Source organism: Sycon ciliatum, chromosome 2 (assembly GCF_964019385.1).
Source record: "Sycon ciliatum chromosome 2, ocSycCili1.1, whole genome shotgun sequence".
NCBI lineage: Eukaryota > Metazoa > Porifera > Calcarea > Leucosolenida > Sycettidae > Sycon > Sycon ciliatum.
In genome coordinates this window covers 3,100,430-3,125,461 of record NC_088644.1, presented here as the reverse complement: position 1 = coordinate 3,125,461, position 25,032 = coordinate 3,100,430, and the positions used below count along the sequence as shown (strand labels likewise).

The following is a 25,032-nucleotide window of genomic DNA, read 5'->3' as shown; positions in this document are numbered from 1 at the left end:
AACTAGCAAATCTACCAGACTAAAAACTCGGATGTTGAGCCAATAATAATATGGAAAGAGAAAAGATATTATCTCGTTACCTTGGTGAACTGTTAGTCATAACTAGTAACTTATAGTAACCGACCGTACGTTGCTGTGTAAACGCATTGGCTGTATCAGCGGCTGGCAATGCATGTACAGTCTGCCCAACAATGGAGTGGATAATAAGAAGTGCGCCGCAGGGTCAGGTGCAAATGGCCGGCAGTGTTTCCACTTTCCAGGTACCTGGATGTCCGGAAAGGCGGTAACCCTTCCAGCTCTGTGGGAACAGCAAACCTGCCCTGATGAACACATTGGGACTACCAGTGTATACCGAAACAATTTGAGAAGTTGAGACCACAACCAGTAGGCAGTTGTGTTACGGTACATCGTCACGATATCCGCTTCCACAGCCTGGTTGTCTTGTGTAACTTGCGGGTTCCCTAAGGCGCCGGTCACACATGCAGGCGGCGACACCGCTTTTGCGGCTGCCTCCAACACGCTGGCAGTGGGCGCTTTTGCGGCTCTTTTCTGCCGGCGGTCACACATGCTTTGGTACGCACGCAGCTTCACGGGTCTCCACAGGTGTTGTAAAACTTTTCTCTGAAAAAGACTGTAGCCTCAAAATTCCTTTCCTGCGCTGGTATGGATCGCAGAAACGCCCAGAATCGCCGACTACGTCGTGACCAGCGACTGCGGAGAGCTATGGAGATTGCCTCAATATTCATGTTGTTCAATTTCTCTTCGTTTGAATCTTGCGGAAGCTCCTTGAGCATCGGTGGACGCCTGAGTCGAGTCCCATGTCGGATGGTTGACCTCGAAATAGAGGGAGAGGAGCAGTTGCTCTTGGTCAGCAGTCCACTTCATGACGAGAGATGAAAAACTAATTTTTCCAAGATCCAAGAGATCCAACAACGACAACGCCGCAAAAGTTGCACTACCGCTTTTGTGTTTCGCCACCAATTTTTTGGTTGTGGCGCTTTTGAGATTGCCGCCATGGCGCCAGTGGCGCCAGGCGCAGTATCCATGGTGATCCGGGGATATCCCAACTTTTGTGGTGCAGCTTTGGTGGTGTCGCAAAAGCGCCATGCATGTGTGACCGGCGCCTAAGGCCCGGGGGGGGGGGGGGGGGGGCACAGTAAAGCAATCACTGAGGGGAGCCCCCCCAGTCTTGTGAGAGGATCTGACCGGATCCGCGGAGTCTCATAATCAACATGCAAAGACGTCAGGGGTACCACTGGGGTGAGTCCGTGACAAAGAAAGTTTCTTACCGCAAACCGTCGGCAGCAGATTTATCAAGAACCATGATCTGCTCTCAGTCCCAATCCCACTGGTGCCGCCTGAGGCCCGCCTCCCGCATGCCAGTCAAATATGGCGAATGATAAACAGCTCCGAGTTGCCTCGGACACACTGAGCCTGACAGCATGCATGTGCAGCTGTGCAGGTGACAAATCCACCGCCACCCGAACCCACCCAGGCACCGTCTAGTCATAACAGTCCTAATAGTAATACTGGTACTGCTCCCTGCCACCCTAACTGCCAAGCTCAAGCACAAGCCCCCAATGTGTCCCCTCTCCACGCGAACTTGTCGTCTCTTGATGTCTTTGTTTGATTGTTTGAAGTTTTATTTTACATCTTCTTACTGGATGGCGGGTACCGGGTGTCATGGCATAGCCACTGCTGCCGCGCACGCGGGACGACACCCACACTCCACATGTCTTTCGCGGCGCCACCTCCAGCCTCGGACGGTAAGACTCTTCCTGGCCTTTGGTTTCTGTAATCTACATTTTGTAGGTAACAGTGTAAAGAAGGCCCTGAGTGTAACTATTCATTTTGCCTTTCTGGCCTCTCCATCAAGAGTAAAACTACATGTACTATCAAAAACTAGTAAAAGCTCCCACTCCCAGTTATGCGGCAGTTGGCTCCCGGCCGGACGCACTACGACTGAGTTTGGCACTTCCTGTCCTCACAAACTCACACTCAAAAAGTCAAAGCCTTCATGTTGAGGTTTGATGACGCCTTCCAGGCTTCACCGACCATGCCGACGTGATGCATCCCCGCGCCGCGCGCTCTAGCGCTCTATCGATTTCGACGCGGCAAACCAGGCAAGTGTGCGCTGGTGCTGGACTCAAACAAGCCAAGTAAAGCAGCAGCTTGCGCTCAAGCCAGGCAGGGCAAAAATGATTGGCAAATCTACGGTAGATGTATCGTATACCATGGTATACGTACCGCGTAGTTATTATGTGTTTCGAGACTTTCCACACGAAGTAGTTGAACATCTCGAATCTTCGAACTCCCTGATTCGGTTTGCTGGTTTGGTGATGTCCTTGCACTTGCGTTGGTAATGTAACTTAGTTATAGCGTTTCTTCACGGCATGGCTTTCCTTCTCTAAGGAAGTCACAAGTTGCAGAAATGGATAGCTTTTGCAAACCGACGCCGTACTATGTAAGTCAGAAAGACGATGATAAGTTCATTTGCATTTGCCAGTACAGGTGTACATAATATCCTGTGCAATTGTTAATTTTTGAATTGGGTTTTCCTTCTGTTTTCCACGAATCCAGTCTCCACCAGCGGTGGTGAATACCACGGATTTCACACTGTGCTTTGAGGACACAATTATCCTTTGGATACCCTGTGGCTTTCTCTGGCTGTTCGCGGCACTGAGATTTTGCTTCGCTTCGCCAGGGGGTCTGGGGTCAATAGCAATTTCAACTCTGCACAAGTTGAAACTGGTAAGCAGTAGATCTGGTAGCAGTATGACAAAAAATAATAAAGACAACAAGAGAGTCACACCATGCCTCTTACTTGTCTTGTGCTGAGTCGAACGTTTTCAAAATTTCGCCAAAATAATAAATAAACTCCTTGCCATTGGCACTGCACACCTCTGATTCCAGGCTGATTCCAATGAGCATTTTGTCTTCCTTTAATGGATTGAAGATCAGGTATAGATCACATTGAATGATGAACCCAAGCATCCACCCCGTCCCGGCAAAGGGCATGCACGATGATCCTATCTCTATAATTATCCTGACACTCTACCGATTGTACTCTGTGTAGGTGACTGTATTGTGTAATTTGTGGCCTTGATTACTTGCATTGGCTTCCTTTGTGTGCATGTGTTACACAGTGTATGGTGTGTGTGTGTGTGTGCGTGTGTGTGTGTGTGTGTGTGTGTGTGTGTGTGTGTCTTTGCGATTTCTCTCTTCTCTTCTTGTCGTTGTCTCCCGCTTCTGGGAGCGGCGTGGCCCGATAGGGTGGCTGTACATAGTAGTAGTAGTAGTAGTAGTAGTAGTAGTAGTGTGTGTGTGTGTGTGTGTGTGTGTGTGTGTGTGTGTGTGTGTGTGTGTGTGTGTGTGTGTGTGTGTGTGTGTGTGTGCATGTGTATGGTGTGTGTACGTGTGTTCATGTGTGTGTGTGTGTGTGGTGTATATGTGTGCACGTATGTGTGTGCGTACATGCGTATGTGTGTACTTTCTATTAGCTGTCTGGATCATGCGTGTTCCTGCTGTCACTGATCCGTATTGGCCATTATGTCCACTCATATGGCAACAGCGGCACTGTGTACCAGTACGAGTGGTACGCCGCTGGAATTCTGGCGGGGACAGTGGTGAGTAAAGCATCACATGCCATACATGTGGCTGTCTTGTTTTGGTCTCGGACCTCACAGTGCATGGTTCACACGTAAAATGTGTATTTGGTGTGTGTATGTGCGTGTGTGTGTCTGTGTGTCTTGTGTAATCAATGGTGCTAGTGAAGCTTATATCAGATCCACTCTGATTTAGCCACCCACACTAGTAGCAAGTATTACCTTCACTGGGGGCAGGGGTAACTGCAGTTGGATCCCGGGATGGATACCCAGATGCCGTCAGTCCTTTTTCTGCACGTTGCCCTCACCCACTTACTGAGGTGTGGTGAGCCCATAAGTGGGATCATTTTCAAGTCCACCCAGAGTTTTGGGGATTTCAGGGGTTACGGCCGTTGGGCGGTTCAATAGCCAATTGAGTCATCTTTTCAATATTCCTTTTGAATCTCTCTCCCCTCTTCGGGGGAGACACGTGTGACCAGCCATGGCAGTGAGCAAGTACAAAGTGCGTGTGTGTGTATGCGTGCGCGCGCGTTTACTATAACGCTGTTGCTCACGGAATCAGTTACGTGTTTCGTGCCGGCCTTGCCGCACACACACACGCTTGCGCGCCCCGCACACATGCACGTACACACACACACACACACATCAAAGTTGCGGCTTCGGACGAGGGCACAGTGGCCTCCACTCATTATGACTCTGTGCAAGCTCGCCCCAACCCTCTTCGGGTATGTCATTTAGTATAGAAATTTTGCTGCACTACATCCCTCCGGCGCCGCTTCAGGCCATGGCACGTCTGAGTTTGCGGCAGCTCCACAAAAAGCACCTTCCATGGGAGATGAGACAAGTCCACTCTTGCTATGTGGCCGAGCTATCGCAAGCGATGCATGCAAAGCATATCGCCAGCCTCTGCTTCTGATCCAAAGCGACGAGAATTAGCTCTGTGCTCGTCAGCCGCTGAGTCCACTACTCCGTACGGGACACGGCCAGGATGGTACGGATACAAGCACAATGAGAAGTGTTCATAACTTCATCCAGCGAAGTTGATCAGCCTTCACAGGCCATGCCTCTGAGCCATATAGCAGCATAGACAAGACTACCGCTATTTACACCATGCACTTGGTCCGAGATGTCAGTCTCTTGTTACAGAATATAGGCTCTCGAAGGCAGCCGACCTACTGCCTATGCAGATTTTCACCCGTGCTCTCCACCACAGGTCATGCACTATGTAACCAGCTTTTCTTATTTTCGAGTTTCAATCGTCTGTCTTTTATTTATTGTGCACAGCTGTTTTCTCTCGTCTTAACGGAACGTGATCGGCGAGTGGGTAATCGGACGTCGGGTGTGATGTTCTTCTTCTGGCTGATGCTCACCGGCTACTTTGGAATCTTGTTGCGCTCGCATGTCCTCATTTACATGCACGACTCGTCCCAGGTAAGCACTTGTAGTAGTAGTGTGGTACCGTGTCGCACCAACAGGGTTAGGCGAGCATGCAGAGAGCACCAGATGTTCGGGCGGTATTTAATTTACCATTGTACTTCATCTTCAGTCAGGTGAAGTGTGAGAGCAAAACTGAGTGTGCACCTGAGGAAAGTGATTTTGCCCTGTTTGATTTGTGTGTGTTTCACTGAGATGTCAGTGATCAATTAGTTTACACTGAACATTTGTTCTGTTTCTCTTGTGTTTATTTTATGATGGCTGTCAGGAGCAGGCTGTCATCTTCTACACAGTGTGCATCTTCCCGTTCTTCTCTCTTGTCTCGACTCTACTGGCTGCCTTCAACGATCACCGGCCCCCGTATTCTGTGGATTCAGATGCGGTAAGTCTGTGTGCTGGTGTGCATGCTCCTGCCGCTAGTGCTTGTGTGTGTGTGTGTGTGTGTGTGTGTGTGTGTGTGTGTGTGTGTGTGTGTGTGTGTGTGTGTGCGTGTGTCCGGCAACCCGGTCACTCCGCAGTGCAGCACCTGTCACCGGAGTTTCAAGTCTAGCAGCGGCTTGGCCAGACACAAGTACGACCGCACGAAACGAAGGACAGGGTCGGAAAGGGCCGACTTCCAGTTTGAGTGCCCTTGCCAAAGGAAGTTCCGACTACGTCACCATCTAGTACGCCATCAGGAGTGCTGCTCCTCAGCCTCTTCCACCCCTCTCCCCTGACGGGGACCGTGTAACCTATCAAGGCAACGTGTATCAAGGTCAAGGCGTGTGTGCGTGCGCGCATGCTTGTGTGCAAGTGTGCTTGTGTGAAAGTGTGCAAGTGTGCTTGTGTGGTTCTGTCCAGTCTAGTGGTAATGCACGTTCATCCTTGCAATATATAGGTCTCATTGGATGCTCAGCTCTGTGGGTTGGTGGTTGTGCATTGGCACGCACATGTGTAAACACATGCACACACACACATGCACACACACATGCACACACACACACACACTTACACTTACACCCAGATATTTTTTTAAACTAAAATAATGTGCTTCAATACTGTTCCAACAGCATCAAAAATATTTTCTTCTCTATTTTCAAGCTTCTCAACATCAATGACGTGCAAGGTTTATTGGGATGGTGCATGACAAATTTGTGCATGTGGAGAAAAATCTGCGTGCTCTTCCCCCGTCCCTTTCTAATGGCTTGTTCGGTATCTTGCACATCAAACTGCCCCATGCACTCTTCTGGAGCTGCCCATCATGAGCCCCCCCCCCCCCTGGTTTTGTCTGGGCCTGTTCAATGTTGTCCTGTTGATCTCTGTCTTATTTTGGTGCAGAACCCTTGCCCGGAGCAGCAGGCAACTTTCCTGTCACGGATCACCTTCTGGTGGATCTATCCGTGCGTACACTTATCCTGTCCTTTTTCTCCATTGCTGTGTCATTTGCTGGTCAACGTTCCATTCATTGAAGTTGAGGATCTTGAGAAAGTCTTCAGAGTGTACCGTGGTGTGGTATTATTTGGCCCGATATCTGAGACTTTCGACCTTCGGGGCTACCCGGTTTTTTGAGAAAACACTAAAAACAAATTTGTTCGCAAAAAAATCGATTCCGTCAATGCAAAGTGCAGAGACGACAATGGCGGAATAAAATTGAAGGCGATTCTTGTGTCAGTTGGTTATTGGGCTCACGGAGCACAGCAGCCGCGATCCCATGGACGGTGATGCATCGTTCTTTGTGGATATCCTGTCAAGCGGCGACGGCGCTTCTAGTTCTGAGAGCGCATGTCAGGCGAATCGATCGCAAGTGACACGCGGTACTTACCTGTCGGGGGCGACGATGATGAGGACTTGGCCTGGATGAGTATGATCAAGGCCAACCACAGTCTGCCTCAGCGATAGCTGCTACAGCTCCAGGCAAGGACAACCAGGTGGATTCCTGAGGGTACGCCGCTTGCAAGGTCGCTGGGCACCTTTGCGCGAGTGGCAGAACTGTTTCCTGAGTGTCACGCCAGACCTGCTAAAACAGCACGAAATGATGCGAGTTTTCTTTGCGACGATGATCCTAAAATGTTTGGGATGGCAAGCTCGATACTCGAGCTAATAATGGCGAATCAGACCATCACGGAGCACATGAGGCTGGGCAATCTCGAGTAACATTCTGTTACTTTTGAGTTGGTGGTGTGAAACGCTTGTCAGGCTGGTTTAATGATGTTTGGAAATGGTCAGTCTCCACAAAGTGCAACAAGGCGAATCTGGACGCATTTGCTCTGTTTGACTCCTTCACAATACGTATGTGAATGCTGTCACATGTATCCTGGTGTTCCGTCAAAATCTGTTGCAGACTATCCTGTCAAGCATGTCCATCACCAGGAGAACAGATAAATCACCTCTCCTTCTAATGCTGCTATTGCTGCTGTTGCTACTACACAACCTCAATAAAGTCACGGAATGCTGGAAATGAAGTACCTGAACAGTCAAAACACTTTACTGTATTAGTTTGCTAGTGATATCACATGGAAACAATTTTTGGTGGCTCCAAACACACTGATCTTTCAAAATTGTAAAAAAAGAACAATTCATTAACATGACTCCTGACTGTAGAATGCATTTCTACATGGTCAATATTGGTCTGATGGCCGTGAAACGAAGTCACAATACTCTACAAAGGCAAGACATCAATTTGCAATAAAAAAATCAATTTCACCAAAACAGCCCCGAAGGTCGATTTTCTCAGATATTGGGCCATTTGACAACCCACAGCAACAAAGTTTCTAATATCATTACTTGGTCAACTGTCAAAACTTTGTCCAAAAAAGCTTAAGAAAAGCATTTTGACCCACTCTCGTCAATTGATACATGGGAATGAAGTACAGCAAGTCAAACCCATCCAATATACTTGTACTCGTATACTGGAATAGAAAGGTATATCAGACACTTTAATACCTGACAAGCAACTGTAACTGATGAAGCCTCCTCACACACACCTAGTCATGATTGACAATGGTATCACCCAGCACCATGAACAGCCAGCGTGTATCCTGGAGCAGCACAGTGACCGCTTCAGTGTGTTGTAACCTCAGCGCGCAATCTGCCACACCGTAGTCTATTTGAGGTGTTGTTCATCCGCAGCCATGAACCAGTGCTATGCGCACAAAAACAGCAGCACTTCGTCAGTGTGCTGGCTATGTTTACCTGAAGTGACAAGTGATGTGTCTACTGTGCTAGAGCTGTGTCTGTTGTCTTCAAACCGGCGCCATTTATCTTGCACTCTCTTACACTTCCTTATGCAAAACAAGTGATAGGTTGTAGGTAGCGCTAGATCTCATTTCTCCCCTGGCAATTGCAGTATTTATTGGACAATTCTGACTTTTCAGGGTGAGCAGACTCCACTGCATGCAATTCTAACTTTCTTTCCTTTCTTTCCTTGTATCCGCTGATGACAATGGGACGGAAAGCTTTTAGGGACAGTTTGACAGTTGACTAAGTAGTGAAATGGGCAGCTTTGTTTCTGTGTGTGATCAAATCGTTGTCTTAGGACATACAGCTAGCTGTGTACAGCATTAGGTACTACATGTCTATACCAGTGCCTATTACTGAGAGTACTATTGTGTGTGTTCTCTCTGCTCCCCATCTTGTTGTGCACTAGTTTCTAACTTTCTATTGGGTTGTTTGAACTTGTTTCGGCTATGTATGGCGAACAAAACACCAGAATTCACTCTGAGAACTGGACGTTTCCCCTGCTGTCTTTGCTATCGCTGTTTCTGCTCTGTTATGTATTGTGCGTGCGTGCAGACTTCTTAAAATGGGCTACAAGCGCCCGCTGAAGCGTGATGACCTCTGGTCACTGAACGATTACGACAAGTCCAGCCACATTGTGCCATTGTTTGAGCGTGCCTGGGATAAGCAGCTCAAGAAGATGTAAGTCATGCAGTGAGCCTCGTCTGGCTATCGTAGTATGCTACTGGCATTGTACTGAAGGCAGTCACATGCCGCCCTGAGTCCTGACTCCTGTTTGGATCACCAATCATTTGGGTAATATGAAACCTGATTTGATGCACAACTGACAAGTCTATTTTGACACCTTACTTTTAGTTATCTATTGCCTTGCATGCAGTCTTTACCCTTGTCACACGGAGTGTATCATGTAGCTCAACATCGTCCAATCATTATCCCCTTACTTGAATCTATCCGGCACGAGCGAACCTGTGGGTGGACCTAGTGGATCCACCGACTTGAACGCGGCAATGCTTGATAATAATGATAATTGTGAATTGTAACTCTCCCGGAAGGAGAGTGGCCAACCAGAGGCAGCTTCCACCGTACGTTGTTGCAGTCAACAGTGCCAACACCTTGTGATTGTGGTGTGGTATTGTGTTCCTAGTAACTTCCTAACTTCCAACATGCCTGGCTGTGTGCTAATGCACTCTTTGCTTTGCCTCTTCTTGTTCTTCTCATTTGTTTTCATGGTTGTGGCTGGTTGTGGTTGTCACTATATTTCTGCGCCCGCAATGGCAGTGGAAGATCTGCGGGTTCTGAGACGTGAGTAGTTTTTTTTGGCAGCCACAGTCGTTGTTGTCGTTTTTGTTGGTGTTGTTGGTGTTGTTGTTGTTGTTGTTGTTGTTGTTGTTGTTGTTGTTGTTGTTGTTGTTGTTGCTGTTGCTGTTGCTGTTGCTGTTGCTGTTGTTGCTGTTTTTGTTGTTTTTGTTGTCCACGGGGATCATGACTCATGAGTGTCGGCAAGCACCATATATGTCGGAGCGTTTTGCGTGCACTTTTGGATGCAGCGTTTCCATGATGTCATCAGGTTGTTCAACCCACAGTGCTCACACTGCACTTTACTCCGGATAAGAGATGCAGTACATATTAGATGTGTGTCGGTGACTAGACACCATACCACTACGTGACATGTAAATAGGCTTTTGAGAATTACCTCCATACCTTGCAGAGGATGCGTACTCGTATCCATAGTAATATTATCATATTATGTAAGGCTATAGAATAACTTTGTTCACATGTCGTATTCGCATACAATGGACATAATGGACACATCGTACGTACTAGTGCAGCATCAGTCTTTAGATGTGTAGAACATTCTCGCTTTGCCTTGTTTCTGCTTGTGTCCTCTGACCCAGTCATGCTGCGGACATCAAGGCCAAGGGTTTCAGTGTGCGTCAGATCCAGGAGTCTGAGGAGACCACACCACTGATAGCACGCACCTCGTCCCCCGGTGACCAGTCCGGTTCTGGCAAAGCAGCCCAGCCGTCTCTTATCTGGGCGCTTGGCGGGGCTTTTGGCTGGACGTTCGCTGCTTCCGGTGTTTTGAAGCTTGTCAATGACGTCTTGGCGTTTGTCAACCCACAGATTCTCAAGTAAGAGTTTGTGTCTTACTAGTATGCCCGTGTTTCTTTATGTGCACTTCAGAGTATTACTAAGTACTTCCAAGTTTATGTAGGGTACTATGATCGTGTTTGACTGTACACTTTTTTACTAATCCCCAATCTCCGGACAGCAAGTCGTTTCCACATTATTAGGTCTTCTCAGTGGTCCTGTGGAGCTGAGAGGTCAGAGTACTTCTTACTAAAGTATACTGTACTGGCGTGTAGTGATCTGGCCAGTCCACATCTGTGCTGGGTGCGCTCTGCTAATAGTTTCGTACCCACTGTGTGTGTGTGTGTGTGTCTGTTTCTGTGTGTTTCTGTGTGTCTGTGTGTCTGTTTCTGTGTGTTTGTGTGTGTGTCTGTGTGTGTGTGTGTGTGTGTGTGTGTTTGTGTGTGCGTGTGTGTGCGTGTTTGTGTGTGTGTGCGTGTGTGTGCGTGTGTGTCTGTCTGTCTGCATGTCCGTATCTGCGTGTTTGTGTTTGTGTGTGGACCGTGTCACTATGATATAATAATGTTGTGCTGTTGACAGGTTGCTGATTCACTTCATGTCCGACTCTGAGGAGCCAGTGTGGCACGGTTACTTGTACGCTGGTATTCTGTTTATGGTGACGGTAGTCCAGTCCATTGTGGTGCAGCAGTACTTCATCAAGTGCATGGCCATCGGCATGCGTGTGCGTACCGCAGTTGTTTCCATTGTCTACAAGAAAGTAAGTCCAAAACTCTCTTGACATGGTTTTGACGAGGAAATTAAAACTTGGTTTGGCGCTACACTGTAACTGGTATGTGTTGTGCACTATTTGAACGCCATATTGGGGCTTAGAAGCAGGTCGGGATACCGGTCTAATCTGATTGTTGTTTATGATCAATATGTTCTTGTACTTGGACTTGCTCACTGCCAGAAACTGATCATGTGGGCCTTCCCGGGAGAGGGGAGAGAGATTTGATGTGTGCACCTATTCTGAACACCTCATACATACAAACACTTAGTGTTTGACACTTTGCGAGCTGTGAGTGCAGACCTGGAGCTACTGCCTGGGGTTAACTGTAGCGTACCGGGCCTGGGATACACCATTCAAGTACATTGTATATGTACTCTAGTCTCCAGCGACATTATGTGCACGGTTGCTGTGACCCAAGTGCAGGAATTGCAGTGGACAGGAGTGAGATGACTTTTTGGCAAAGACAAATTGGGTCAAGAATGATTGGTATAACGTGTTCACAGTTCACGGTTTTATGTTCTGCTGCGGGTGCTGCAACTGTTGCTGTTGTCGTGACTATGTTCAGTCGTTGCGTCTCTCGAGCTCCGCGCGTCGTATTAGCACGGCCGGCGAGATTGTCAACTTGATGTCGGTGGACGCTCAGAGATTCATGGACCTGTCCGGCTATCTTCACTACATGTGGTGGGTTTGCTGTGTTCATGCTCCTCAATTCACACAGCTCTCTAGATTGTTTATGCTCAGGTTCTGCTCAGTGCAGGTTTGGTGCGTGCTCACTTCGTGCTCAGTGCCAGTTCAGTGCATGCTCAGTTTGTGTTTGTGCACGTATGCCAGCTGCTATCCTAGCCAAATACTCTGCTCTGGTTTGCAAATCAAGACCATGGTATGATTGTGGCAACTCTCTCTTCCTACGCTGAAGACCGCTGAAGTCTGTTGTCTGGTGGTTGCCGCCTGTGGTTCTGTGTGTGCATGTGTGTACATTTTCGTGTGTGTGGGTGTGGGTGGGTGTGCTTGCATGTGTGTGTGTGTGTGTGTGTGTGTGTGCTTGCATGTGTGCGTGTGCGTATTTGCAGGTCTATGCCACTGCAGATTGCATTGTCTATGTACTTCCTATGGCAAACCATGGGTGTTGCCACACTGGCTGGGGTAGGCATGATGGTCTTACTCATCCCAGTCAATGCAGTCCTGGCCGCCAAGACTCGCACACTACAGGTGAGGGCAGGGAGGGCAGACACACATTGTGGGTGCTTGTACATGTGCACACTGCCGGTGAGGGTTGAGGGCAGACACATTGTGGGTGCTTGTAGTCTTGCAGATATGCCGTATTTAAACTAGAGAGTAATAACTGGTACCGTAAAGTACCGCCAGAGCACCCCACCATTTCGTCCTTTCGTGGTCGTGTTGTAGATGTGGTGTCCTGTCTGTAGGTCATGCGACACGAAGCTTGTACACACGTTACACGTTGTGCAGTCAAGCCGTACTCAATTTACCTTCGAGCGGACACGAGATCCACAGAAAAGCCTGCTAAGTGTGACCTTAGTACACTAAGGGTCTCACACCATATAACCGTTACTTCATTGCACTCTGCCGTACGATTTTCCTTTCCCTGGCTTTAAAATCAAGGTGGGGCGCTCTGGCGGTACTTTACGATACTATGTACTTTGTGAGTTCGTATCATGTCTATTGGCTGCACCTACACATGTTTCTTTCACCCTTTGCCGGCATCCGATGCTGCTAAATTCAGGGCATGCAAACTGTCATGTCTGTGGCATTGCCTGAACAGTCCACATGGTTTCATCTTCTTGATCTGTAAGGTAACTCTACCGTGATAACTTGTCACTGTGACTCATGCACCTTGCACCATTATCATATTTCCATTAGCCCTGGCACTTCCTGCGGGACAGATTTATGCGTGTACACACGCGTCTGTTACGGTGTTACTAACATGGTGTATGCTGTAGTGCCTTGCCACTGAGCTCTTGTGGTGTTTGGTCTGTCCGGTGTGCACAGGTGCGCCAAATGAAGGCAAAGGACTCGCGTATCAAGATCATGAATGAAGTCCTCAATGGAATCAAGGTGAGATACCTCAAATGTGCAGAAGTATGTGCCAAAAAACTTCAATACGAGCTCCTTGCAGTTATTTGTTCTCCTTTGTCCTTTTACGCTCTCCCTTACGTTTTTGGATTGTGCACTTACCGTTATGCATGGAGAGAGAGAGAGAGAAAGCCGTCTGAGTTTCACGTTTAGTCACGATCTCTCTCTCTCTCTCTCTCTCTCTCTCTCTCTCTCTCTTTCTTTCTCTCTCTCTCTCTCTCTCTCTCTCTCTCTCTCTCTCTCTCTCTCTCTCTCTCTCTCTCTCTCTCTCTCTCTCTCTCTCTCTCTCTCACTCACTCACTCACTCACTCACCTAGGGTGCTGAGCACTATTCGAGCAGTCAAGTGCCCTACGTTATTACACTCACCCTTATATTTTGTTTTCTCTGCTCCTTTTTTTCGTGATTGCAGGTTATCAAGCTGTACGCATGGGAGAAGTCTTTCTTGCGTCTTGTCGGTGGCATTCGTGAGAACGAACTGCAAGTACTGAAGGATACTGCCTTCCTCAACGCAGGTGGCACTTTCACTTGGACAATGGCTCCATTCTTGGTATGTTTTCGTTCGGGTGTGACTGTTTTTAACCTTGTAATGCATGCAGTAGCCCTGCCCCAGGCAGTTTGTGAATAGGATGGAGTTGGATGGCAAGCATACATATGCATATGGATGATGTCCTGGTGTTTTTTCTTTCTTTTTCTATTTTTTTTGTTAACCTTGATGTTTAATCCATCACTATTCTCTCTCTTTCTATCTATCTGTCTATCTGTCTGTCTGTCTGTCCGTCCGTCTGTCTGTCTATCCATCCATCCATCCATCTCTCCCTCTCCTTGTTTCTCTCTTGCAAGGTGGCTCTGGTAACATTTGGAACATACTCCCTCGCTGGCAACGAGCTGACGGCATCCAAAGCCTTTGTGGCTCTGTCACTGTTCAACATCTTGAAGTTCCCCCTGTCTGTCTTGCCGATGATGATCGCTTTCCTTGTGGAGGTGAGTTATGTCATCACTGTGTGTACATAGACGGCCATGATGTGGCGTGGCAGTATACTTAGTGTATGAGCACTGGATGGCTCTACTACAGTGCTTGATGTTCTTAGGAGGAATGGAGATCAGTGGTTATCCTACCTTGCGTCATGTGCTCCCAGGTTATGGGTATAATATGGACGCATGCTTAACCCACTCCACGCTCCACCGGGTCTGATGCGTCTTAAGTTGAAAGGTGCCTGAAAACAAAGTAGATCAGCCTGTATGCTAGTGAGGAGCTGCTTACAAATACCCCGGGAATCAACTATTCTGTGCCGTGCCGTGTTCTGTATTTATATCCTATCTGCTGAGTACATGTGTGTGTGTGTGTGTGTGTGCCAGCTAGTTCGGTTGGTGGGTACACTTATGCCTGATTGTGTTGGGTCTGTTGCCAACGGGCTCGGCTACTTGAAGGTGTAATGTTGTACCTGCCACCTTTGTTGGTTCCAGGGTTCATATACTTTCTGTTTGAAGTATACATACCTGTTAACCATGGACTGCTTCTGGCTAGATTAACTCTTGTGTAATCAACGGTGCTAGTGAAGCTTATCTCAGATCCACTCTGATTTAGCCACCCACACTAGTAGCAAGTATTACCTTCACTGGGGGCAGGGGTAACTGCAGTTGGATCCCAGGACGGATACCCTGATGCCGTCAATCCTTTTTCTGCACCTTGTCCTCACCCACTTACTGAGGTGTGGTGAGCCCATAAGTGGGATCATTTTCAAGTCCGCCCAGAGTTTTGGGGATTTCAGGGGATGTCGGCCGTTGGGCGGTTCAATAGCCAATTGAGTCATCTTTCCAAGATTCCTTTTGAGTCTCTCTCCCCTCTCCCGGGGAGACCCACGTGACAGTTTTGGCAGTGAGCAACAAGTGTGTGTGTGTGTGTGTGTGTGTGTGCGTGCGTGTGTGTGTGTGCGTATGTGCGTGCGTGTGTGCGTTGTATCTGTTATTCGCAATCTTCATGGCTAGACTTGTGTATCCTGTAGCATTGTGTTTGTGCACTGCCCACCCTGGACGAGAGCACACTTTGATTTGCTTTCATTCACTCCATTGTACACCGGGCTCTGTTGACGTCTTTGTGTCTTCTGTGCTTGTTTGTTTGTGATATAGTCGAGCGTGTCACTGGGTCGCCTCAATAAGTTCATGAGGCATGATGACCTGAAGGAATCCTCGGTGAAGCGTGAAAGCCGTCCCCCTACTGGTCAGTTCCCCATCCTTCTCATCTGTACTGTGACTCTGTCATGCGCTGCTTTTTGGTGGGTGCTTAGCTAGTGCCTGGCATGTGTTCCTTTTCCAGGGAAGTAGACGGAAATTTACTTTTGTGCTTGTTCTTTGCTGGCACAGTCTTTGCAGCAACCCTAACCGAAACTGTGTGCATGTGTGTGTGTTGTGCGTGCGTGCGGGCGTTTGTGTATTCTTATGTACCCGTATTCAGATGGAAGTCCTACTGTCAGTGTTCGGCATGGCAAATTTTCCTGGGGAGAAGAGGAGCCAGCTGTTCTTAGCGGGTAAGCGAGTTTGTGTCCATGGCTGGCCTACTCTTGCCTGCCTTGGGCTCCTCATAGCTAGTCGTGTGTGTGTGTGTGTGTGTGTGTGTGTGTGTGTGTGTGTGTGTGTGTGCGTGTGCGTGCGTGCGCGTGCTATTTCCAAAGCTCGTAGTGCTATACAATGTACACACTCATATCTCTAGGGGCATATTCTCACACGACCCGGGTATCCACCACATCGTCCCTTCACCTGATACACATGGTCTTTTCTACTGTCTGTTGTGAACTCCGCATCAACCTGTCTATACTTGATCTTTTTTCTGTTGTGAACTTAGCATCAACCTGTCTAATACGTGATCTTTTTTTCTGTTGTGAACTCAGCATCAACCTGTCGGTACGTGAAAACGAGCTGCTAGCTGTTGTTGGCTCTGTGGGTGCTGGCAAGTCATCACTACTCTCCGCTCTGCTTGGTGACATGGACAAGCTGGATGGTACCGTCACGGTTAAGGTAAGGCCACTGGAGCACCACCACCTGCTACCTAGCACTGTATACAGTAGTAGTGTACTGTACTTGGAGAATACCTGCTGCTGCTGCTGGCGAGGCTTGCGGCTTACCTCTTGTCTGTACTTGTGGTTGTACTGGGTTTGGTGGTGTAATGTAGGTCTGTGTGCAAACGTAGGGGTAATACCAGCCTTGAGTGTCATTCTTAACATGCGCACACTCCATCGTAGCCACCAGTATCCACACATCCTCACAGCACTCAGTGCACTCACAGCACTCACTGCAAGCGCTCTCTGGGCTACACCAATCACTGAAAAAAGAATAACATGAAATCATCCGAATTTTCGGTCAAGGCCCATCTTGGGGAAGAGTGAGTTTCTTGTGTAGGATGTGTGTTGTGCTAATCTGCTACATTCTCATGACACTTGTTGTTTTCGTCATTGTTGACTCGTATTGCCTGATTGCCCTAATTTTCTACTTTGTGTTCCTGCGAATGTTTCAGGGAAGAGTTGCCTTTGTACCGCAGCAAGCTTGGATCCAAAACGCCACGGTGCGTGACAATATTCTGTTTGGTCGTATGTACAATCAAGCTGTGTACCAGAAAGTGATCAATGCGTGTGCGCTGGGACCGGATCTGGAGATGCTGCCAGGCGGTGACATGACGGAGATTGGAGAGAAGGTATGTGAGCATGTATGGCCTTGCTGTAGTCTTGTTACACCCTTGTCTGGTGTCTGCCCATGGGATAAGTATGTACACTGTGTGCTTTGTGTTCGCCAAGCCCGCATATGCTGCAAGCATGCCTCGGATTCTTCAAGCAGTATATCATTCTGTATGCTGACTCCTCATCTGCAAGTGCCCTCTACTGCAGTAGGACAAAAGAAATGTTGTGCGCACTTTTGACTTCGAATAGATCTTTTTTACAACTTGAATTTATGCCTGAAGTGGTGCTACAGGCCATGGATTTCCTGCCGTTTGCTTGCTGATTGCTTGTTGTCTCTTGTCATTTTCCGCAGGGTATTAATCTGAGCGGCGGTCAGAAACAGCGTGTGAGCTTAGCTCGTGCTGTCTACTCCAACGCCGATATCTACCTTCTTGATGATCCTCTCAGCGCTGTGGACTCGCACGTCGGAAAGCACATCTTTGAGAACGTCATTGGTCCGAATGGCGTCTTGAAACACAAGGTAATTGATACGTTTGGACAAGAGTAGATAAACAAGAGTGTGCAACTTGCGGATGGGTTGGCCCACGGCGGAAATTATTGTTGACGTAATCTTTTCTACGACGCACACGCTACGAGTCTTTTGGGAAGTTTTCCCTAGTGCACTTGGCCGGGCTTTACATTACAAGGCCGGTGCCCAGCACGTGCTCTCACACTGCTCTGCGGCAAAATGTGCGTGCTCGGTAAAAAGGTGACATCGACAATAATTTCCGCCGTGGGCCAGGGTATCTGCAGATTGTGCAGGAGAGATGCGGAGTTGCACACTCTTGTTTGTCTATTCTTGGTTTGGATTGTCTCTGTTCATTCTGTCCGCTGCGTGTACTCCGCTGAAGTGTTCATGTGGAGTGAGCAAATGAGACCCAGTGTTAGTGTTGCGTCGGATAAGACCTGTTGCAGGACACGTATCTGAGCTCATCAACCTCCTTTTGAACACCACTCATAACCTGTCGTTCAGGTAGCCTGGATGCTAGCTTTAACTGCGTTTTCTTTGTATCCTTGGCTGGGCCTAAGACAAATGAGTTAGTAGTCAGTAATGGGCTGCTGGTGCATACCGTGGAGCCCATCGTACTGTAGTCACATTGGAGAATATTATAAACATGACTTAAGGAGGCTCCCACCTAAAGAAGTAAAAATAAAAGGTCCATGGACACCCTGTTTTTTATGCATAGAATGGTGGAGTGATGTCTCTTCTTCAATTGGGTATAGTTTTTAGGTAGGGTCACCAGGCATATAAGAGGTATTCTGGTGTATTTAGTGAGTGTACAATTTCTTGATTTTCGGCAAAAAAATGGTAAAAAAATTTGGTTTTTGACCCAAAGAAGCCTCCTGGAAGGAGGATACTAAGCATTTTCTTCATCATATGTTTAAGAACCACATTTGGAGGTATCTTGGCTACACAAGATAGACTGTGTCTTGGTTTTGCCCTTGGTGAGCCACTCTTTCGAAATTACGGGAACCGAAATTTCCATCGGGTGCTGAATTGTGAAATGGTTCAGCCTGCAACATTTTGTCCATGGACATATTGATTTTTGTGGCTTTCTGTGATCCTTGAGCCCCAAGGAAGCCGATAATGGACAGTTTTGATGGTGTCACCAGGCACTTTAGGCCCCTACCAAACAATATAGGTATCGAAATATGGTATTTTTAGGCCAATTCTGAAAATAGCATTTTTAGAAAATCTGATCATTCTTGCCTTCTTGACTAAATATCACTACCAATGACATGGTAGTATGGTAATATTATTTTAGAAGAAGTTATTTTCATGCTGCAACCTCCTTTGGACATACCAGAAAGGCTGTGCTTGGAAAGGTACATGTATCATTACATGTATGTCATGTAGCCTTCAGGCCTAGCACATTGATATACGAGTAGTGTACATGTACATGTAAGGCAGCGAGGTTTCATAACAACCTCGACCATGAAACTGGCACATGAATAATGTGAAAGCAGGCATTCAAAATAAGGCACACTAAACACTCACACGCGTGCGCACGCACATAAACACCCACCCACATGCACGCACTCTCGTGCACGCATCATTGTAACACTACTAGTCCATAGTAGGACTTAGTGTAAATAAAAGCTTGAAGACCAGCCACTGCACTGGGCATGCATTTGCTGGTTGTCACTTGCGTTGATAGCAGCAGACTCCAGAAAAACATCGCATGAAGGGCAATATGCATCTACACACGCTGGCGTGCACACATACGATATACATGTACATGATTGTAGTGTACTGTCATGCCATGCTCTCTCGGCAATTCTTTTTGTGTCTCAAATACGGTTCACAAATGCGCATTCACATGCAACTCCTGTACTGTAAAGCCATTACCACACTGTACTTGCGGACACCAGAGAGGAGAGGCATACAGAACCAGCACCGTGAGCCCCTCCCCCCCCCCCCCCTTCCACACCTAGCTTTGCACACGCGAGCACACATGCACGTGCATACACACATACATGTACACAGACATTTGCATGCACATGCACACAGTGCACTCGTGGGGACATGTGCATAACCCAGGTCAACATTGCGCGCGAACCCACACATGCGGGCACGAGCACGCGCGCACACACACACGCGCGTACACACACACTCATACACCTGCCCAACGCTGAAGCGAGGATAGCGAACAAACTACGTTGGACATAGCAACTTGTGCTCGGATTACACCTTTCAACAGCTTGCACACACACACACACACACACACACACGCGCGCGCATGCGCGCGCGTACACACACACACTCGCGCGCGTACACACACACACACGCGCGCGCGCGCGCGTACACACACACACAAACGCATGTACTTGCGCATAGGAAAGGATTCAAAATAATCAACCACAGGCATTTACCCAATACACACCTGAGTGTGCACATCTTAGTTGTGGCATCCCCATTTTTACAAAAGCAGGATTTAGAAGTTCGTCCCTGGTTCAGAACACAAGCTTCTGGCCAGCGTTTTCCTTACACCATCAGTGCAGTACAGTGGTTGACACGACCTCATTCCTACAGGGACAGTAGCCCAAGTTCAGCAGCTCTGAGATGCGTCGTCCACTGAGCTCAGGATACTCTAGGATCCACAGAAAGTTTCAAACGGTACTCGTGCGACTGGAGCTGCAAGTGGGTCCACTTACCAGCGAGTGGGCAGCCACTTCACGCTCCACAGGTAGTCCATGCTAAATTCCAGTACCAGTACTAGTATCACTACGTTCAACATCGATGTCTTCACTGACTTCAGCCTGCTTTTCTCACCCTTCTTCGTCAGTAATATAATTTGTTCTTCGTGGCCACATCGTACCGCTTCAACAAAGTTTTCACAAAAAAATCAAGCAGCGTACAAACTGCCTTTGTTTTGCATTAGCCATGGCCAGTGATCCTTTCCAGCGTAGAAACAACCACGGCTACAGAAACACTGCAACGAGTAGAACTACATCCTGGAACAACTGCGAGCACAGAGAAATCAAAAAACTTCTTTCTGAACAACAGCTTGTTTCCGCATAGAACACAACATTTTTTGAATCTCGCGGCAAAAAACAGATTTCGGAGGTGCCCTTTTTACACTGCGCTGCGCAACTGTTCGGAGCCTCCTTAATGTACATCACTGGATGGCTTATTCCTGTTCAATGGTGTGTGTGCTTGTGTGGCAGGTTCGTATCTTCAACACCCATCAGATTACTCTCCTGCCGCAGTGCGACGGCATCATCGTGTTGAAGGAGGGTTTCATATCTGAGGTAGGTGTGTGTGGGTGTGTGTGTGTGTATGGGTATGGGTATGTGCGTACATATTATGGTGTATGCATCAACCAGATATTGCCATACTTGAAATGAAGCACTACCTACGAGCCCAAGCAATATGGTCGGAGATGTTGAACCGAGAAATTCGCAGAGCATCTTCAGTGACATCCACGCCATTCATCACCTCTTCACCTGGCTCCAGCAGAGTTTCTCTAGCTGTCGATATGCGACTTTGCGAATATTCCGTCCCTGGTGCCATGCGTGTATTCCATGTACAGTGCTGGCAACTGAAATCCGACCCCCAGAGCGGTGCGCTCACATCGCAAAGAATGTGAGCCCACCGCTCAGAGGGTCGGATTTCAGTTGCCTGCACTGTAGCTCATGATGTGCTTTGCTGTATGTGTGTGTGTGTACGTGTACGTGTGTGTGTGTGTTTATGTGTACATGTGTACATGTGTGTGCGTGTGTACATGTGTGTGCGTGCACGTGCATGTGCATATGATGGTACATGGTGTGTGTGTGTATGTGTCTTTGCTCATTGTCACCGCTTGTTTCCAGTCCGGTACGTACAATTCCCTGGTTGAAAGCCGAGGTGCATTCTCTGAGTACTTGCAGCACTACGCCGCCAATGAGGAAGAAGACGACGACGACGAGGAAGAGCCTGAAGAGAGTAAGTGTAATGTTTTGTTGTCTGATCATTCGCCCCTCTACGCAATGAAGCCTGAATGTGTTTGTGTGGGATTAATAGAGTGACTACTGCCCACATGAATACAGCTTTAAATGCTTGATTGTGTGTTCATTGCGCTGTACATGCGCATTTGACCAATTTAGTCCAACAATCATAGAAGACCATCGGTTTTCCTGCATCGTCACTTTGGATAGAGCTAATTACTAGCTAGATCTTCTTCTTCTTCTTCTTCTTCTTGGTGGTGTTAGTGGACATTATAGTGTAACTTTTAGTTCCTTGGTCCTTTTTACTTTTTATAGATCTTCTTCAGAAAAGGTTTTCGTATGAGATGCCTTCAGGGCACCTTTTGTAGTGGAAATAGCAGTAAACAGAATATGGTCCTGTACATTCAATACCCTTCCGGGTCTACGGGATTCTACGATATTTCGTACGTCTGTACAACATGCATAAGGCGTATCTGCTCTGCTTGACATCCAACACGGCCCAAGTGAAGAGCTAACACTGTCAACATTTCTCTTTGAGAGCCAGTGGCATTTTTGAAGAGCAGAAAGGTCGTCACTTTGGGTAGATACATTGTAATGTCATCACTCATCAGTGGCTAGGCTCGTACTTTTCTAACCTCTTCTGTGCAATGCAAACTGACGCTCTCAGACACTGTGACTGCAACTGCTGAATGTATTGGCTGGTGTCTTGATCCCTAGTTGTTAAATTCACATTCAATTTGGAAAACCTTACACACACCATTTTCAATCATTCAATTTGTTGCAGAAAAAGTCGTTGCGTGGGGAATGTGCTCTTCTATCTTCAGTTATGGGTGTTTTTGAAGAGGGAGGATGCTCTGGTGTCGCTTTTGTTAATGGCGTAATGCTGTTTGGCGTAATGCTGTTTGGTAACTGCCCCTCGCCTTTCTCATTGTGTCACTCCACAGCGTTCGGATCTCGAACGGTTCCCGAAGATACCATGCCTTTGGGCGAGGACTCCTCCGCCCTTGAGCTTGGTACCGGCGATGTGGAGTCGTTTACGCGCACCCAGGGCCGTCGTCAGCAGCTGGAGCGCCAGCAGAGTCAGAGCCTCACCGAGCAGATATCCTTGGCAAGGTAGGATTGCTAGCTCAACACCGCATTGTGTCTGCAAGGTGTAGACTCTTTCTTGCACCTCTCCAGCACGACTTCTGAGGAGTACTGGCGAAGTGCTTGGAATTAAGCACTGACTTCACAAGCTGTACTCTAGACAAGAACTGCTCATTGTTGTTGCTCACTGGAGTTGCAGGCAGGATATACTAGTAATAGATCTCCAGGAAGTACAGAATCAGTCAATGAACTGGCCATGTGTATGGTGCATGCCACACTGCACTGCAGTGTGTGTGTGTACTGTTACTATTGCACGTCGGAAATCATTGCACTGTTCCCATGGATGATCACATACTTCATTGGACACTCTTGGGGAATTTATGGTACCTGTCCAGTCTTTTATATTTGGAAGTACGCTGTACTGGTTTGGAATGCTCTGCTGCTCTGACTGCTGCCTGTGTACACGGCTGCGGAGCTTTAGCTGACGTTTGCATGAGTATTGCATTGAATGTTTGCTGCACTGTTGACGTTCCCATTGCAGTCCACCGAGTGTGTCACGCCAGTCCAGCAGTATCTCCCCGCCGTCCAGCAGCGGTATCAGCCGTGACACCAGCGAACACTCCGTACACGGACAGCACAGTGTCACCAGACAGACGAGCAGTGGACGTCGACGCCAGCTCTCCAAGCAGAAGAGCTCGCTGAGGCAGAGCACCCAGGACAAGACGCGCTTGACCAACGAACACGTCACGCTCATCGAGGAAGAATCGTCCGAAGAAGGCCGGGTATGTGTGTATACTTTGTACAGTCAGACCTCGCATAACCGCACACATCCGTTTTCCAGAAAAATATCCGGATAGGCGAGGGAACTGGATAATCGAACACACATACTGTATGTGTGCATGTCATATGCTGTAAATCGGTAACCAGCGATTATCTTCCGGATGGCGAGGGATCCGGATAAACGAGGACCGGATAAGCGAGGTCTGACTGTATAGGCTTTGAGACATCTTGGAGAGGTAGTCACAAGGGGCACAGGAGCGTAGCTCGCACATCTGTGGTGTGGTGACCATGTGCCAAATCACATCTGCGCTGTGGTGACCATGTACCAAATCCAAGCTGTGGTGTGGTGACCATGTACCACCAGCCACCCCACTGCCGCCATTTTTGCCTATTTTGACTATGTAGTACGTATGACGGCAGTTTGCTGGTACGATGACCGGACTACACACGAGCTACGCGCCTGGAACAAGCAATCATATTAACAGTTACATCAGTTAGCTCGTTCGACTTACAAGGCCACAGATTGCTGGCTGCAGTTCATTTCCTCAGTTATGTTTGCAGTTGTACTAGTACGCAAAAGGTGAGGTAGTGCAAGTAAGTTCTGCCATGTTGTGCAAAGGACCTCGTGGTTTATATATTCACTATTATTCATGTTGTGCTTGCTGTGTTGTTGTTGGTATACGTGTCTTGTTTCAGGTCAAGCTATCTGTGCTCATCCTGTACTTGAAGGCATTGCGTGCACCGTTCTCTGCCATCATTCTCATGATCTACATTCTGAGCAATGGCTGCTCGATCGGTACGAATATCTGGTTGGCTCACTGGAGTGCAGCGAACACCAAGCATGCTGCAGCCAAAGCGGCTGCTGCTGGCGGATCGTCATCACTCATGTCGGATGACTTCAGCTTCATGTCGGACAATGAGTCGAACAGCTCCAACCACACAGCGGACCTGTATGTTTCTCATGGATATGTGTTGCCTTGTGTGTGTGGTGTGTGTGTGGTGTGTGTGTGCGTGCGTGTGTGTATGTGTGTGTGGGGTGTGTGTGGTGTGGGTGTGTGGTGTGTGTGTGTGGTGTGTGTGTGGGGTGTGTGTGTGGGGTGGGTGTGGGTGTGTGGTGTGTGTGGTGTGTGGGGGTGTGTGTGGGGGTGTGTGGTGGGTGTGGTGGTGGTGGTGTGTGTGTGTGTGGGGGGGGGGGGGGGGGGGTGGTGCATGGTACGAGTTTCCACTTTTGTTGGGACATGCATGTAACGTTATGCACATCAGCCACTGTATGTCGTCTTCTCCAGTGGAAAGAAGCCTGAACGATTTTTTTCTTTGTGTGTGCTGCGTGTGCATTGTGATGTCTCACACCCGGCTGCAGCAACACGGGTATGTACCTGGGCGTCTACGCCTCATTTGGTCTCGGTCAAGGTCTGCTGGTGTTGGCAGGCTCATTCATCCTGGCTCTGGCGTCCGTCGGGGCTAGTCGCCGATTGCACAGGAAGATGTTACGCAACGTACTCCGATCACCCATGGTAAGGTGGCGACATTGGTTTGTTCTCCGAACTTTGTATTTTGTTTACTTTTCAAGACGGCAATAGCTTGGAATGAAATAATTGCTAGGATATCTAGCAGGAGCGTAAATAAGACTCGGTTTGCAATCTGCCCCCCCCTCCCCTTCCCCCTGGTGTTATTGTGTACACCTGCACGTCATTGTGTTCACTTGCACATGCCCCCCCCCCCCTATCTCTCTCTCTGTTGTCACTGGTTACATCTGCACATGCCCTCTCCTCCCCCCCCCCCCCTCTCTCTCTCTCTCTCTGTTGTCACTGTTTACATCTGCAC

General features: G+C 48.1%; 1 protein-coding gene across 1 annotated transcript in view; it reads left to right on the top strand.

Annotated features, from left to right (window-relative positions):
- Positions 1–2,271: 2,271 nt before the first annotated feature.
- Positions 2,272–25,032, top strand: part of LOC135808259 (multidrug resistance-associated protein 1-like) — a 30,924-nt gene continuing 8,163 nt past the window's right edge. Inside the window, exons 1-26 of the mRNA XM_065321425.1 lie at positions 2,272–2,464; positions 2,581–2,751; positions 3,501–3,626; positions 4,890–5,036; positions 5,308–5,421; positions 6,357–6,418; positions 8,811–8,936; positions 9,534–9,557; positions 10,151–10,387; positions 10,926–11,103; positions 11,681–11,796; positions 12,186–12,324; positions 13,123–13,188; positions 13,617–13,754; positions 14,048–14,188; positions 15,335–15,425; positions 15,660–15,732; positions 16,093–16,219; positions 16,716–16,892; positions 17,228–17,395; positions 20,584–20,667; positions 21,229–21,340; positions 22,287–22,455; positions 22,970–23,210; positions 23,905–24,158; positions 24,569–24,722. Coding sequence (XP_065177497.1) covers positions 2,432–2,464; positions 2,581–2,751; positions 3,501–3,626; positions 4,890–5,036; positions 5,308–5,421; positions 6,357–6,418; positions 8,811–8,936; positions 9,534–9,557; positions 10,151–10,387; positions 10,926–11,103; positions 11,681–11,796; positions 12,186–12,324; positions 13,123–13,188; positions 13,617–13,754; positions 14,048–14,188; positions 15,335–15,425; positions 15,660–15,732; positions 16,093–16,219; positions 16,716–16,892; positions 17,228–17,395; positions 20,584–20,667; positions 21,229–21,340; positions 22,287–22,455; positions 22,970–23,210; positions 23,905–24,158; positions 24,569–24,722 — 3,468 coding nt within the window. The 5' untranslated portion in view covers positions 2,272–2,431. The remainder of the gene's footprint in view (positions 2,465–2,580; positions 2,752–3,500; positions 3,627–4,889; positions 5,037–5,307; positions 5,422–6,356; positions 6,419–8,810; positions 8,937–9,533; positions 9,558–10,150; positions 10,388–10,925; positions 11,104–11,680; positions 11,797–12,185; positions 12,325–13,122; positions 13,189–13,616; positions 13,755–14,047; positions 14,189–15,334; positions 15,426–15,659; positions 15,733–16,092; positions 16,220–16,715; positions 16,893–17,227; positions 17,396–20,583; positions 20,668–21,228; positions 21,341–22,286; positions 22,456–22,969; positions 23,211–23,904; positions 24,159–24,568; positions 24,723–25,032) is intronic.